We start from the raw sequence: 17,345 nt of genomic DNA on the forward strand, positions 1-17,345 counted from the left end.
ACCAGCCATGGGTACCTCTAAGCAGCTGCCTAGCACTCTGAAAATTAAAATAAATGATGCCCACAAAGCAAGAGAAGGCTATAAAAAGATAGCAAAGCATTTTCAGGTAGCTGTTTCCTCAGTTCGTAATGTAACTAAGAAATGGCAGTTAACAGGAACGGTGGAGGTCAAGTTGAGGACTGGAAGACCAAGAAAACTTTCCGAGAGAACTGCTCGTAGGATTGCTAGAAAGGCAAATCAAAACCTCCGTTTGACTGCAAAAGACCTTCAGGAAGATTTAGCAGACTCTGGAGTGGTGATGCCCAAATATGACCTTCATGAAAGAGTCATCAGAAGAAAACCTTTCCCGCGTCCTCACCACAAAATTCAGTGTCAGAAGTTTTCAAAGGAACATCTAAACAAGCCTGATGCATTTTGGAAACAAGTCCTGTGGACTGATGAAGTTAAAATAGAACTCTTTGGCTGAAATGAGCAAAGGTATGTTTGGAGAAAAAAGGGTGCAGAATTTCATGAAAAGAGCACCTCTCCAACTGTTAACCACGGGGGTGGATTGATCATGCTTGCAAAACTGGTGTGGAGGCTTCGATGCATAGGATTGAAAAAAAGTGGGCTGTGGAGTCAGCCAGCACCATCATAGACACTAACCCCTCCAATGCTGAGGACATCTTCAAAAGGTGGTGCCTCAAAATGATCCTTATGAAGGACCCTCACCATCCAGGTTATGCCCTCTTCTCATTACTACCATTGGGGAGGAGGTACAGGAGTCTGAAGGTGCATACTCAACGTTTTAGGAACAGCGTGTAATCTACCATCAGATTTCTGAATGGTCCATGAACGCTACCTTACTATTTCGCTTTCTTTTTGTATAAATTATTTATTTTTTAAAATATATTTTTATTGTAACTTAGTAATGTTTTAGATATTGCATTATGCAAAAGATACAAAAGCCTGAAAGTGCATATCAGCTGGCTCAAGGACAGCTTCTACCCCACTGTTTAAATACTATTGAATTGCCCCCACTCCAGACCATCAGAAGACTGTTTCCGACACCATCTCTAACCTCATCAACTCTGGAAAGCTCCCATCCACTGCCACCAAACTCATAGTTCCCTTACTCCGCACTGTTCACTCCTACTTCCTATCCAAGATCCACAAACCGGACTGTCCAGGAAGGCTTGTTGTCTCTGCCTGCTCCTGCCTCACTGAACTCATGTCCTCGTACATCGATTCCATTTTATCCCCCTTGGTCTAGAATCTTCACACCTACATCTGCAATACTTCTCATGTCCTCGATCTCCTAGTAACTTCCAATTCTCTTGCCATGACCACCTCATTTTCACAATGGATATTCATTCCCTATACACTTCTATCCCATATCTAGAGGCTTCAAAGCTATCCACTCCTTTCTTGACAACCATTTTCCCTCCACCACCACCCTCCTCCGTCTGGCAGAACTGGTCCCCACACTCAACAGTTCTTCCTTCGGCTCTTCCCACTTTCTCCAAACTCGAGGGGTAGCCATGGGCAGCCGCATGGGCCCCAGCGATGCCTGCCTTTTTGGTAGCTATGTACAACTTCATGCTGCTTCACACACCAATGTCAATTTTATTAAATTTGCCTTGAACTTCCACCCTGCCCTTAAATTCACTTGATCCACCTCCCTCCTCTTTCCTGATCTCTGGACACAAACTGTCAACTGACATCTTTTATAAACCTACTGCTCCCCATGTTTATCTTCTCTATACCTCTTCCCTCCCTATCTCCTGTAAAAATGCTATTCTCTTTTCCCAGCTCCTTCACCTCCATCACATCTGTTCCCAGGACTCGGCTTTCTGTTCCAGGACATCAGAGATGTCTTCCTTCTTCAAAGAATAGGGTTTCCCTCCGTCCACTATTGAACTATTAATGCTGCCCTCACCCGTGTCTCCTCCATTTCCCAAACATCCATGCTCACTTCATCTTTCCTCCACCTTAACAATGATAGAGTTCCTCTTGTCCTTACCTACCATCCTATCAGTAGTTCAATAGTTATGTTTAATATCAGAGAATGTATACAATATACCACTTGAAATTCTTACTTTCCGCAGACATCTTCAAAACAGAAGATAAAAGACCCCAAAGAATGAATAACAGTTAAAAACCTAAGAACCCGAAAGCCCCCCGCCCGCCTTCCATGCACAAGCAGCATCAGCCCTCCCCCTTCCCCCCACTTATTCCAGCATAAAGCATCAGCATTCCCACCACCCACCACAACAGCAAAGCCCCCAAAGAGAGACCATGGTCTACAGTCCATTAAAAACCAACTGTTCAACATTTCAACATCCCACAGGCCCTCTCTCCTGACCCCTCTCTCCCCTCTCCCCCTCCCTGCTCACTCTCTTTCTCTCTCTCTCTCGCGCGCGTACACACACACACACACACACACACACACACACACACACGAGCCAGACAGAAATCGCTCCTTCCACCGCGATGGGGAGACATCAGACACTATTTCAATGTTACAGTCAGTCTGATGCGTTGCTTTTTAATTTCAAGTTCCCCGATTTGAGAATCGGCAAATCAATTACTGAGTGTAGAGCCCTCCCGACATTCTTGCTGTCTTTGATGTTCTGGCTCCTGCTGTGCTTCAGTATGTAACATGGTGAGAATTCAAGTCCAGAGGCCTGACTTTAGGCCGAACATGAACATGCCAAAATGCAGCCAATCTCCGAGCTCCAAGAACAGCCACAGGCCATCGCGCAGAACTGCAGTCTTTGAGTGCTGCTGTAGATCAAAGATCCCGATAAAACCTAGCAACCCTGAAAAGGAAAGTAGACATTAGAATAGGAAGAATTTAACAGTTTTGCCGATGAGCTGGGAGAAGTCGCCCTCTGGCGCCATCTTCAGTCTTCTGGCATCCACATCCAACATCATCCTCCACAATTTCTGCTCTCTCCAAAGGGATCCTTTCTTTTTTCTTTTCAAATCTTTTTATTGTTATATACAGGAAAAATAACATGAGTACATCGAAGCAACAACACTACAATGCCTCAAAAAAAAACATTATCTTAAAGATTGAAAAAAAATTTTGTGATAACAAAAAAAACCTACTAAGCAGAAAAGTGAGAAAAGAAAAAAACCCATTAGGTGTACAACCCCGGAGTCATGTGTCATACAAAAAGCTTCTAAAAATAAACATCAAACCGCCAGCAAGAAAAGAAAATATACTAAAAAATTTACAATTAGATCATGGAAAAATTATATCAATTAACTCAAATGATAATAACGAGCAAATGAGCCCATCTTTTCTCAAAATCAAATAAAGGTTCAAAGGTTCGACTTCTAATTTTCTCCAAACTAAGACATAGCATCACTTGAGAGAACCATTGTGACAAAGTGGGAGCTGATGTATCCTTGTACTTCAACAAAATGGCCCTCCTAGCTATCAATGTGGGGTCCTACTACTAAACATAGCTTTACCTCTCTCCATTCCCCCCCCCCAACTTTCCGCGGGGATTGTTCCTTCCGCGTTTCCCTTGTCCATTCATCCCTCCCCACTAATCTTCCTCCTGGCACTTACCCTACAAACTGCCTAAGTGCTACACCTGCCCATACACCTCTTTGCTCACCTTTGTTCTGCAATTCAGGGCCCCAAATAGTCCTTCCAGTTGAAGCAGCACTTTCATCTTTTGTGTCCGCTGCACCCAGTGCAGCCTCCTCTACATTGGTGAGACCCATTGTAAATTGGGGGGCCACTTTGTCAAGCAGCTCTGCTCTATCCATCACAAGCAGAACTTCCCAGGGGCCAATTATTTTCATTCTGATCCAAATTCTGTTCCGACTTGTGCCAAGGTGAGGTCAGTGGTAAGGTGGAAGAGCAACTGCTTATTTTCCATCTGGGTAGCCTCCAACTTGATGGCATGAATATCGATTTCTCCATCTGGTAAAAAAAAATCTTCCCCCTCTCCCCTCTATTCCCCATTCTGGCCCTTTACCTCTTCTCACGTGCGTATCATTTCCCCCAGGTCCCCTCCTCCTTCCCTTTCTCTTATGGTCCACTCTCCTCTCCTATCAGATACCTTCCTCTCCAGCCCTTTACCTCTCCCACCCACTTGGCTTCACCTATTACCTTCCAGCTAGCCTCCTTCTCCTCTCCCCTAATTTTGATTTTGACATCTTCAACCTTCCTTTCCAGTCCCGAAGAAGGGTCTCAGCTCTAAACTTTGACTGTTTATTCATTCGATAGATGCTGCCTGATCTGCTGAGTTCCTCCAGCATTTTGTGTGTGTTTGATTCCAGCATCTGCAGACTTTCTCGTGTTGACTATTGAAAGATTCCTTAGTGTAAATAAGAGTGACTCCTGACCTCACTATCTACCTTGATATTATTTTCCACTTATTGTCTACATGCACTGCACTTTCTCAACTACTGCACAGAGTCTTGTCATCTTCAGAAGTTTTCGGATGACTCTGCCATAGTTGGATGCATCAACAAGGGAGATGGGGCTGAGTACAGGGCTATGGCAGGAAACTTTGTCACATGGTGTGAGCAGAATTATCTGCAGCTTAATGTGAAAAAGACTAAGGAGCTGGTGGTAGACCTGAGGAGAGCTAAGGTACCGGTGACCCCTGTTTCCATCCAGGGGGTCAGTGTGGACATGGTGGAAATGACAATAAACTGGACTGGTCAAAGAACACTGAGGCTGTCTACAAGAAGGGTCAGACCCGTCTCTATTTCCTGAGGAGACTGAGGTCCCTTAACATCTGCTGGACGATGCTGAGGATGTTCTACGAGTCTGTGGTGGCCAGTGCTATCATGTTTGCTGTTGTGTGCTGGGGCAGCAGGCTGAGGGTAGCAGACACCAACAGAATCAACAAACTCATTCGTAAGGCCAGTGATGTTGTGGGGATGGAACTGGACTCTCTGACGGTGGTGTCTGAAAAGAGGATGCTGTCGAAGTTGCATGCCATCTTGGTCAATGTCTCCCATCCACTACATAATGTACTGGGTGGGCACAGGAGTACATTCAGCCAGAGACTCATTCCACCGAGATGCAGCACAGAGTGTCATAGGAAATCATTTCTGCCTGTGGCCATCAAACGTTACAACTCCTCCCTTGGAGGGTCAGACACCCTGAGCCAATAGGCTGGTCCTGGACTTATTTCATAATTTACTGGCATAATTTACATATTACTATTTAACTATTTATGGTTCTATTACTATTTATTATTTATGGTGCAACTGTAACGAAAACCAATTTCCCCCGGGATCAATAAAATATGGCTATGACTATGACTCTGTAGCTGCTATACATTATTCAGCATTATGCAGAACTCGTTGACTTTATTAACTTTGCCTCCAACTTTCACCCTGCCCTCAAGTTTACCTGGTCCATTTCCGACACCTCCCTCCCCTTTCTAGATCTTTCTGTCTCTGTCTCTGGAGACAGCTTATCCACTGATGTCTACTATAAGCCTACTGACTCTCACAGCTATCTGGACTATTCCTCTTCCCACCCTGTCTCTTGCAAAAACGCCATCCCCTTCTCGCAATTCCTCCGTCTCCGCCACATCTGCTCTCAGGATGAGGCTTTTCATTCTAGGACGAGGGAGATGTCTTCTTTTTTTATTCCACTATCAACTCTGCTCTTAAACGCATCTCCCCCATTTCACGTACATCTGCTCTCACTCCATCCTCCCACCACCCCACTAGGAATAGGGTTCCCCTGGTCCTCACCTACCACCCCACCAGCCTCCGGGTCCAACATATTATTCTCCGTAACTTCCGCCACCTCCAACGGGATCCTACCACTAAGCACATCTTTCCCTCCCCCCCTCTCTTTGCATTCCGCAGGGATCGCTCCCTACACAACTCCCTTGTCCATTCGTCCCCCCCATCCCTCCCCACTGATCTCCCTCCTGGCACTTATCTGTGTAAGCGGAACAAGTGCTACACATGCCCTTACACTTCCTCCCTTACCACCATTCAGGGCCCCAAACAGTCCTTCCAGGTGAGGCAACACTTCACCTGTGAGTCGACTGGGGTGATATACTGCGTCCGGTGCTCCCGATGTGGCCTTTTATATATTGGCGAGACCCGATGCAGACTGGGAGACTGCTTTGCTGAACATCTACGCTCAGTCCGCCAGAGAAAGCAGGATCTCCCAGTGGCCACACATTTTAATTCCACATCCCATTCCCATTCTGACATGTCTATCCACAGCCTCCTCTACTGTAAAGATGAAGCCACACTCAGGTTGGAGGAACAACACCTTATATTCCGTCTGGGTAGCCTCCAACCTGATGGCATGAACATCGACTTCTCTAACTTCCGCTAGGCCCCACCTCCCCCTCGTACCCCATCTGTTACTTATTTTTATGCACACATTCTTTTTCTCACTCTCCTTTTTCTCCCTTTGTCCCTCTGAATATACCTCTTGCCCATCCTCTGGGTCCCCCCCCCTTGTCTTTCTTCCCGGACCTCCTGTCCCATGATCCTCTCGTATCCCCTTTTGCCTATCACCTGTCCAGCTCTTGGCTCCATCCCTCCCCCTCCTGTCTTCTCCTATCATTTTGGATCTCCCCCTCCCCCTCCAACTTTCAAATCCCTTACTCACTCTTCCTTCAGTTAGTCCTGACGAAGGGTCTCGGCCTGAAACGTCGACTGCACCTCTTCCTAGAGATGCTGCTTGGCCTGCTGCGTTCACCAGCAACTTTGATGTGTGTTGCTTGAATTTCCAACATCTGCAGAATTCCTGTTGTATACATTATTCAGCATTTTGTTATTGTTTTCAAGTTTAATTGTCATTCAACCATACGTGATTAGCACCAAACAAAACAGCATTACTCAGGGGCCAAAGTGCAAAATACAGTGCCAACGGTTATACAAAGCTCAAGGCACATATAGCACATATAAGATAGCAAGCGCAAATACAGTTGCAAGAAAACGTTTGTGAGCCCTTTGCAGTTACCTGGTTTTCTACATTAATTATTCATAACATGTTGTCTGATCTTCATCTAAGTCACAATAATGGACAAACACCATCTGCCTAAACTAACAACACACAAACAATTGTACTTTTCATGTCTTTATTGAACACATTGTTTAATCATTCATCATCCAGGCTTGTATTTAACAACTGGTAGAACCTCCTTTAGTAGCAATAACCTCCACCAAATGTTTCCTGTAGCTGCTGCTCAAATTTGCACAATGGCAAGGAGGAGTTTTAGACCAATTTTGGAGGAATTCTAGTACAATTTTGTATGGGCCATTCCTCCATACAAAACCGTTTCAGTTCATCAATATTTCAGGGATACCTTGCATGAACAGCCCTCTTCAGGTCATGCCGCAGCATGTCAATTAGATTAAGGTCTGGACTCTGACTTGGCCATTCCAAAATACAAAGTTTCTTCTTTTCAAGCCATTCTGTTGTTGATTTACTGTTGTGTTTCTGATTAATGTCATGTTGCATCATCCAATGTCTATTAAGCTTCAGGTGACGGACTGCTACCCTGACGTTTTCCTGTAAAATATCTTGATACAATTTTGAGTTCATTGTTCCCTCAATGACTGCAAGCTGTCCAGGCCCTGAGGCAGCAAAGCAGCCCCAAGCCATGATGCTCCTTCCACCGTGCTTCACAGTTGGGATGAGATTTTGGTGTTGGTGTGCAGTGTCCGTTTTCCTCCAAATATAGCAGTGTGCATTTCTGCCAGAATGTTCAACTGTTGTATCATCTGTTCACAGAATATTGTGCCAGAAGCATTGTGGAACATCCAGGTGACCTCTTACAAACTTGAGGCATGCAGCAATGTGTTTTTTTTTTGAAGAGTAGTGGTTTCCTCCATGGTGTCCTTCCATGAACCCCATTCTTGTTCAGTGTTTTTCTTATAGTGGTCACATGAACAGAGACTTTAGCAAGTTCCAGAGATTTCTGCAGGTCTTCTACTGTTCCCCTGGGTTCTTTTTCACCTCCTTCAGCATTTCACATTATGCTGTTGGTGTGAATCTTAGCTGGGTGCCCACTCCTAGGGAGAGTAGCAATAATACTGAATTTCTTCCATTTGTAGACAGCTTCTCTTACTGTGGACTAATGAACACTCAGGTCTTTAGAAATGCTTTTCTGGCCTTTTCAAGCTTCGTGCATCTCTACAATTATTCTTCTAAGGTCGTCTGAAAGTTGTTCTGATCGAGGTATGGTGCACATAAATAGATCTTTCTTGAGAACAGGCCCTGTCAGTAACTGGACTTTGTATATCATTTTTATAAGGCAAGGCACCTCTACAGCCCACACCTCCAATCTCATCGCATTGATTAGAACACCTGATTCCAAATAGCTTTTGCTGAAGAGCATTACCCCAGAGGTTCATGTACCTTTTTGAACCTAGAATGTGATTGTTTAAATGGTGCACTTAGTATTGACAAGAAGAAATACAATTGTTTGTGTGTAATTAGTTTAGGCAGATTGTACTGTCTATTATTCTGATTTAGATAAAGATCAGACCACATTTTAAGAGTAATTAATGCAGAAAACGAGGAATCACAAACTTTTTCTTGCAACTGTAGGATATCAGTAAAATATAGTCACACAAGAAAAATATAGTCCAGGACCCCAAGACCATGAATGTTGCAGAAATCTACAGTCGACCACAATACAGCTTGATTTCTGCTTAGCGAACAGTGGGGGGCAACATTGACTTCAGCATGGGTACTGCACCATACAGCCCCTGGTGAACCATACTGCCTCCCACGCGCCCCCCCCCCCGGACGGCTGTAAACAGGAGACACTGCAGCTTGAGACCTAGTTCTCGCTATGACGAAGGCCAGGCAGCTACCCCACCATTCATCAATAAATCAGTGATTTATTTTATATTGTAGAACCGTAGTGCACTAGGTAATAGGTTGATCTGTATGTCAAGTTGTTCTTGTGCAAGACAGGCTTTTCACTGTATCTTTGTACAGATGACAATAATGAACCAATTCCAGTTCTAAACTTCCTTTACTATGTTTGGAATTCACACCAGAAATATAAATGTGTAGTTGTTATCTACATTTAAGGCTGAGTTTAATAGATATGACCACCAAGGATTGGAGGGATTGGACCTGGAAGGTAAGACATGACATCTGGGTCATTGACCTGTGGAATATGATCCTGTACCTGTGGTCCTGGAGACCATGTGGCCTCATACTACTCTTGTTTCTTACCTTTCTTCAATTAGTGGTCAACTTGGATTATGGAAAATAATACTGAGAAGTTTGTAGTCATACGGGTTTCCCTCGCCATCCGAAAATAGAGCGTTCCTATGAAATGGTTCGTAAGCCAAAATATCGTAAAGCGAAGAAGCAATTACCATTTATTTATATGGGAAAATTTTGTGAGCAGACCCAAAAATAACCTACCAAATCATGCCAAATAACACATAAAACCTAAAATGACAGTAACATATAGTAAAAGCAGGAATGATATGATAAATACACAGCCTATATAAAGTAGAAATACTTCTCTACAACGATTGCCTGCACAGATCTCCGTAGCGAAAATCTCACGCAAGCGCTCTCGGCAGAAAATCTTACGCAGGCGCTGTTGGCATAAACGCACTGTCCGGTAACCTTTAAGCTATGAAGCTGCCAAATCTACCAAATAACACGTAAAAATACACAGCCTATATAAAGTAGAAATAATGTATGTACAGTGTAGTATCACTTAACGGAATTGGGAAAACAGTGCAGAGCACACTGATGATGGTGTGTTAGACTGAGTCGTCACAGGCTGGGTGGTGCAGTGGCCCCCACCCTCTGGTCCGCCGACCCGATACATTGCCGCGAAGAACGCAGCAGTAGCCGGGGGGCGCACAGCACATCATTAAGAAAAAAGCAGAAATAAGCATGCTAATTAATTAGGTGCCACCGACACGTAATTGTTGGCCCAGATCAGAGGTGATGCAATCGGAAATCGGCACTGATCTGGGCCAACAATTACGTGTTGGCGGCACCTAATTAATTAACATGTTTATTTCGGCTTTTTTCTTAATGATGTGCTGTGTGCCTCCCGGCTACCGCTGCGTTCTTCACGAATGGGTACAGTATCTGTCCGGGGCCCAGGTGTTGGGGTGGTGGGACACAGGAGTGTCATCTCATCGTCGATCAGGGCAGGCAGCTCATCTTCTCCTATGACTGCCTGCCTCGATGTCGAAGGTTGAAGTTTGTCATCTGCTGTGGCTGATGTGGAAGGCTTGCTTGACTGCTGAGCCTCGCGCATTTTTCTATCATACAGTTGTTTGTAAGCACTCAAACCATCCTGCAAATATCCTCTAAACCTATGTACCCTTTCAAGATTAAAGTCGTACTTTATCATTGCAGCGAAAATCTCACGCAGTGGCTTCACTTTCTGCATTCGGTTTGGATTGTTATCCTTTCCTCTTCCAATTGCATCAGCTCTTCATCTATCAGTTCTTGGTCATGGGATGCCAAAACCTCTTCAACATCATCTTCGTCAACTTCCACAAGCCAAACTCACTTTGTCCTTGCTTCGTTCACCACGATTGAAACGCTTAATTATGTCTGGTTTTACGCTAAGTGTAACACCCTTACTCTTTCAGGCTTTTCCGACACCTTAGATCTCATCTTGCTAACGGCTGCTCAATGCAATGTGTTTCAGCAATGCCGTTCCGAATCCGGGGCAGAGCAGCTGCTCGGGGCGCGTGCTGCCTTTTATCGCGCGCTGCCTTTCTTCGTAACAGTGAAAACACCTTCTGAAAGCGAAAACGGTACTAATGTAGGTCTTTCGTAACAGTGAGGTTTCGTAAAGCGAACGTTCAAAAAGTGGGGGACACCTGTATAGTGTTCAAAAAAAGTTCGGTGTTAATGATTGCAGTGACTTATTGCCATGTACACACTAGTCACTTTACTATTTTATTTGTTTTAGATTCGGAGACACATCCTTGCAAGAAGTAATTAACACAGAGAGTTTGGGCCGCCTGAATTCTTACTATGAACAATTCAAGGAAGTTCTTCCTGATGATTGTGAGTATTTGTAGCTATGAAAGCAATTTTCCTCTCTTTGATTAGTAAGTACGTACTCCATCAGCAACACTGTAGTTACCAATTATTTACTTAAATAAATATTTACCGGGCAGATTGCCTTAATCCTTAAGGCACCAGGGTTGTTAAGATTTGAAGTTAGTTTAACTTTCCATTTCTCAGTTCATGGAGGAGAATAATTAAAAGTTGTAACTAATAGCTAATGTGAAATCTTGATATGGGTCTGTTCAAAATGGATATACTTTCACAATTCCAGTTTAAATATGGAGATTAAAGTATTTGTTAATATTCTATATTGTTGCAGACATTTTGATTTTGTACCAATAATCCGTATGAAGTTTCCCTTTAGCTTGTATTGATTCTAGATTTTATCTTCTGAGGAATCATTCCTTGGCTGTCTATTTAGTCACCAGTACATGTTATTTTACCCTCATCTTTTGTTGTCATAATATTCAACAGTAGTGCCATTATCTCCTAGGTTCTGATTTTATAACTCAGACAATCGTGCAAAATATTTGCTTCAAACCCATGCTTTGCCACTTCCCCTATTCAGTTTGTCATCTTGCTTGCACATTAGTCCTGGAGGTACATTGAAGTACCTGTAATTTCATCACCTAATAACGCACTAGGAATTCAACATCAAATTCGTGTTCTGTCAAGCATTTTTAAGACATTAGTGTCAGCCCGTATGTTTAATGAAATCTCAAACCTCTACTTTCAAAACCTTAAAAAGAACGTTGCAAGGATTAAAGGGGATCTTTGTGGGGTTGTATTAGTATGGTCTTGTAACTACACTGTGAAAATGCAGCATTTGGTAAACATTTGATGTCTGTAGAAAAGAGCAAATCCTCAGCCTAGAGCAAAATAAACACAGGTTAATTTTGAACTCCAATATGGCATATCTCTATTCTCAATAATGCAACTTCATAAAATATTTGGGCAAACCTTGAAGCAAGGTAAGGGGGGAAAATAAACCTTATTTTCAGAAACCTTTCATGACCTCAACGTATCTGCAGCAACAGAAAACTGCAACTGTATGTACCCAGCAATAATTTGATAATGTGTTGGTTGAGAAAAAAGTTTTGGTTGGTGGACTTTGAAGAACTGCCTCACTCCTTTCGAAAAAACATCATGGAATCTTTTGCATCCAACTGATTTCCCATCTGTGTTCTGTTTCTTTTCCACTTGTATTGATTCTAGATTTAATTTTTTTAAGGAGTTGTTCACAGATGATCTATTTTCCTGTTCCTACAATTATCCCCTCTACACTGACCTCTTGGACAGGATTGTCGTAACATTCCCCAGTATTTCCTATTGTCACATAGGGTTCTGATGTTCAGACCATATTCAGTTGGTCTGACCCACTTGTGAGGGTTACAGGTCTGATTTAATGTTGAATTCCTAGTGCCTGAGAACAGAAATTAAGGTTAATTGTCTTAGCCAGATGAACCTTGGAACAAAAGTTTGTAGAGCTGTTCATCACAATACTTGCAAATTTGAAGATTACATGCCTCAACTACATCTAACTAGACTTCTTGTGACTTAATTGTCTTTGTCATCCCGTAGATTTGTAACTAGATTTGATTAACATTTCTGAAAATATCTTCACTGAGGTGGATTACCACATAAAGGTCTTTTGTACGTTTCACTGTAGATATGAAATGTTTTATAAAAGTTGAAAATTATTCAAGACTCAAAAAACTTTATTGTCATTCTAACCATACATCAGCTCTGCAGGGCAGAATGAGACAGCGTTTCTCAGGGGCAGGGCAATCATAATATAACAAACGCAACACTAAATAATAAACATAACAATAAATAGCCACATGTCAGTTAAAATTAGTTATAACTGTCCAGTGCAAGTTAAAAGTGTCCAAAGCACAGGGGCGTCACGTGATGACGTGGGATTGAGACGTGTAAATTCAGCTCTCCTGCAACAAATCAGTAAAGTACCGTTTAAATAAAACAAAGTTGGTAAATATTTTTTGAAAACTATTTATAAACTTTGTAAGATTACTTTACGGTATGCCTCCTAAACCGCAACAAAAGAAGTCTGCTGTTGCGAAGCAGCCGCGAGACGGGAAGAAAAAAGGGCCTACTGCAACGATGGAGCCTCGGACTCAGGTTGGATCTCCTTCGGTAGAACAGGGAGCAATGGCGGTGGCAGAGGTTGCTCCGAAGAAGACAACGGAATTGCGCATGCGCAAAGAAGAGTGCATGCACAAATCGACACAACGCAAACTACAAGAACTGACACCCACTGCAATTGAAAATGACTCAGAGTCAGAACTGGATTCTGCAGAGAACACAGATGAAGAAGAGGAGGAAGAATTGGAAGCGAGTGGAAGTAAAGGAGATGATAGAGACATAAGAGAGGCTGTATTGCGATCAACGGCTGAATTAAGGAAAGTAAGAGAAGAGCTTAGAGACACGAAGAGATGCTATAATAAAGTTATGGAGACAGGACAAAATGGAAAAGAAGCTTCAGAAGATGGAAAGAGAAATGGGGCTTATGAATGATAGAGTGGAAAAAACAGAAAATGATTTGCTTGTCTGGAACTCGGAAAGAAACCGACTCTTGGAGAAAGTGGACATGTTGGAAAATTTCAGTAGACGTAATAATATAAAAATTGTTGGTCTTACAGAAGGTATGGAAGGAGAAAAGCCAATAGAATTTTTTCAAAGATGGATCCCGGAGGTTTTGCAAATGGAAGAGGAGGCTCGATCAATTGAAATTGAGCGGGCACAGGCACATAGAGCTTTAAGACCAAAACCAAAAGATGACCAATATCCATGATCGATTTTAATAAAATTCTTAAGATTTCAAGACAAGGAAAGGATTCTACAGGCGGCTGTTCGAGCTGCCAAAGATAGAAAAGGGCCATTGATAATTAAAGGGAAAAGAGTTTTTTTCTACCCTGATATAAGTTACGAACTTTTGAAGAAAAGGAAGAAGTTTAATCCAGTGAAAAAAACCCTATGGGAGCATGGTTATCAATTTATACTGCGTTATCCTGCAACTTTGAAGATTTTTTTGTCTGGTGGAGAAAAAAGATTTTTTGATGACTACCAGAAAGCAGAGCAGTTTGTGCAAGATTCTCTGAATATTCACCAGATACAAGAACAAACTCAGGAGAGCGAGATAGAATGAAGATGAAGATTGGGTTTAAGAATGGATTTGTTGGATTTTTGAAGCTGGATGAAAGTATAAATATAGTATTAATTATATGAGGGGGGTAAGAAAGGTTAATACTGGAGGAAATTAGCTGGGAATAATAATACTAATTTTGTTTATATATATATATATAACTTTTTTTGTTGCGGGGGAGCTGGAAGAAGCACTGATCGATTGCTACGTTAATCATGTGTGCAAGCGTGGCTTTTGCCGCGACCCGTAAAATGGAGGGGGGGGTAGTGTTGTGTATCTTTTCATTCACAACATTAGTGGGGGGGGGTATTTTGTTTTTTCTTTTTTTTTCTATTTTTTTTTCTTTTTGCCTGGAAGGTTGGGGGGGGAACACATAGCATCATGGTGAAGTTTAAAGTGATTCCCCAAGGAACTATGAGAGTTGAGAAGATAAAGTAATGTTTTAGATTGGAGTAACTTTGTTAAGAATAATGACTAATTTATTGAATTTTTTGAGTTTTAATGTTAATGGGCTTAATGGACCAGTGAAAAGAAAAAGAATCTTAACATATATTAAAAAAATAAAGATAGATTTAGCTTTTTTACAGGAAACGCACCTAACAGAAACAGAACATCAGAAACTAAAGAGAGATTGGGTGGGTAATGTTGTTGCGGCCTCATTTAATTCAAAAGCGAGGGGAGTAGCAATTTTGATCAATAAAACGTTACCAATTAGGATACAAAATGTAATAACTGATTCTGTGGGGAGATATGTGATTATACATTGTCAACTTTTTTCCGAACTATGGACTTTTATGAATATTTATGCACCAAATGAAAATGATGCAAAATTCATACAAGAAACTTTTTTGAATTTGGCGGATGCACATGGAAAAATATTAATTGGAGGCGACTTCAATTTTTGCTTAGACCCAGTCTTAGATAGATCAACCAAGGCTGTTATAAAATCGAAGGTAGTAAATCTAACTTTATCATTGATGAAAGATTTAAATTTGATTGATATATGGAGAAGAATCAATCCTAAAGAAAGAGACTATTCGTTCTATTCCCATAGACATAAAACTTATTCAAGGATAGATTTTTTTCTATTATCAATGCATATTCAACACAGAAAAATATGGAATATAAAGCAAGAATATTATCAGATCATTCTCCTTTATTAATGACAATAATAATGGCTGATAAGGAAGAAGTGGCTTATAGATGGAGATTTAATTCAATATTATTAAAACGTCAAGATTTTTGTGATTTTATGAAAAAGCAGATTCAATTTTTTTTGGATACAAATTTTCATTCAGTGGAGGATAAATTTATATTATGGGATGCGATGAAAGCATATCTTAGGGGACAGATAATAAGTTATACGTCTAAAATTAAGAAAGAATATATGGCAGAACTAGATCTATTGGAAAAAGAGATTACAAGAATAGAAAAAGAATCACAAAGATATATGTCAGAAGAAAAACGAAGACAACTTGTCAATAAGAAGTTACAATATAATACACTTCAGACATATAGAATGGAAAAAGCAGTTATAAGATCTAAACAAAGGTATTATGAGTTAGGTGAGAGAGCACATAAAATTCTTGCCTGGCAGTTGAAAACAGAACAAGCTTCCAAAACAATAAATGCAATTAGAACAAGGGCAAATAAAATATCTTATAAACCTCTTGAAATAAATGAAACCTTTAAAAATTTTTATTCTGAATTATATCAATCAGAATCTCAAAACGATGTTAATGAGATAGAAAGGTTTTTATCACAAGTTTCTCTTCCAAAATTCAATTTGGAAGAACAGAGGGGATTAGATATGCCTTTTACATTAAAAGAAGTTGAAGAAGCTTTAGGATCACTTCAAAGTAATAAATCTCCAGGAGAAGATGGTTTTCCACCTGAATTTTATAAAAAATTTAAAGATTTATTATTTCCTCTTTTTATGGAACTAATACGTAACTCGGCTACTCAGTATAATTCATTTGGCACAAAAAAGGGATGAGAAGAGTATAGTAGTAGCTTTGGATGCAGAAAAAGCATTTGATAGATTAGAATGGGATTTTTTATTTAAAGTATTAGAAAAATATGGGTTAGGAACATCTTTTATAAATTGGATTAAAACTTTAAATTCTAACCCTAAAGCTAAAGTAGTGACAAACTCTCAAATTTCAACACCATTTCAGCTAAAAAGGTCAACTAGACAAGGTTGTCCACTATCACCTGCTCTATTTGTATTGGCGATAGAGCCATTAGCAGAACTAATTAGATTGGATCCAGATATTATGGGTTTTAGAGTTAACCAAGAGGAATATAAAATTAATCTTTTTGCCGATGATGTTTTGATCTATTTAACAAACCCACAACATTCGTTACATAAATTATCTTCTAGATTGGATGAATATGGGAAGGTATCAGGTTACAAAATAAACTGGGATAAAAGTGAAATTTTGTCTCTTACTAAAGGAGACTATGGTCAATGTCGATTAGTAACCCAATTTAGATGGCCGGTAAATGGTATAAAGTATTTAGGTATAAGACTTGATAGTGATGTAAAGAATTTATATAAATTTAATTATTTACCACTATTGAAAAAAATTCAAGAAGATCTTGACAAATGGATGATACTACCAATAACATTAGTAGGTAGAGTCAATGTTGTAAAAATGAATATATTTCCGAGATTACAGTATTTGTTTCAAACATTACCAATACAATTGCCACAGAAATTTTTTCAAGAGTTAAATAAATCTGTGAGAAAATTTCTTTGGAAAGGTAAAATGTCAAGAATATCATTGGAAAAACTGACATGTAAATTTAGGTTAGGAGGGTTACAACTTCCCAACTTTAAAAATTACTATAAAGCAAATCAACTTAGATTTATTGCATCTTTTTTCGATGATCAAAAAGCAGCATGGATTAAAATAGAATTAGACAAGATAGGAGAAAATAAACCTGAAGATTTTATATATAAATGGGAATCTAAATGGATACGGGAAAAGAAAGAATCTCCTATATTAACACACTTGATTGATCTATGGAATAAGATAAATGTTGATAAGGAAACACAGAAATCTCTATTAGCAAGGAGACCTTTGTTTCAAAACAGACTTATTCCTTTTACAATGGACAATCAACTTTTATATAATTGGTACCAAAAAGGGATTAAATTTATAGGAGATTGTT

At 40.5% G+C, this 17,345-nt stretch overlaps 1 protein-coding gene across 6 annotated transcripts in view; it reads left to right on the plus strand.

The window, feature by feature from the left end:
- Positions 1-17,345, plus strand: part of LOC134349723 (inositol polyphosphate-4-phosphatase type I A) — a 271,499-nt gene that overhangs the window by 233,384 nt on the left and 20,770 nt on the right. For all 6 annotated transcript variants that reach the window (XM_063054477.1, XM_063054480.1, XM_063054481.1 and 3 more), the window contains one exon: positions 10,905-11,002. In XM_063054477.1, coding sequence (XP_062910547.1) covers positions 10,905-11,002 — 98 coding nt within the window. The remainder of the gene's footprint in view (positions 1-10,904; positions 11,003-17,345) is intronic.

Source organism: Mobula hypostoma, chromosome 7 (genome assembly GCF_963921235.1).
Source record: "Mobula hypostoma chromosome 7, sMobHyp1.1, whole genome shotgun sequence".
Lineage (NCBI taxonomy): Eukaryota > Metazoa > Chordata > Chondrichthyes > Myliobatiformes > Myliobatidae > Mobula > Mobula hypostoma.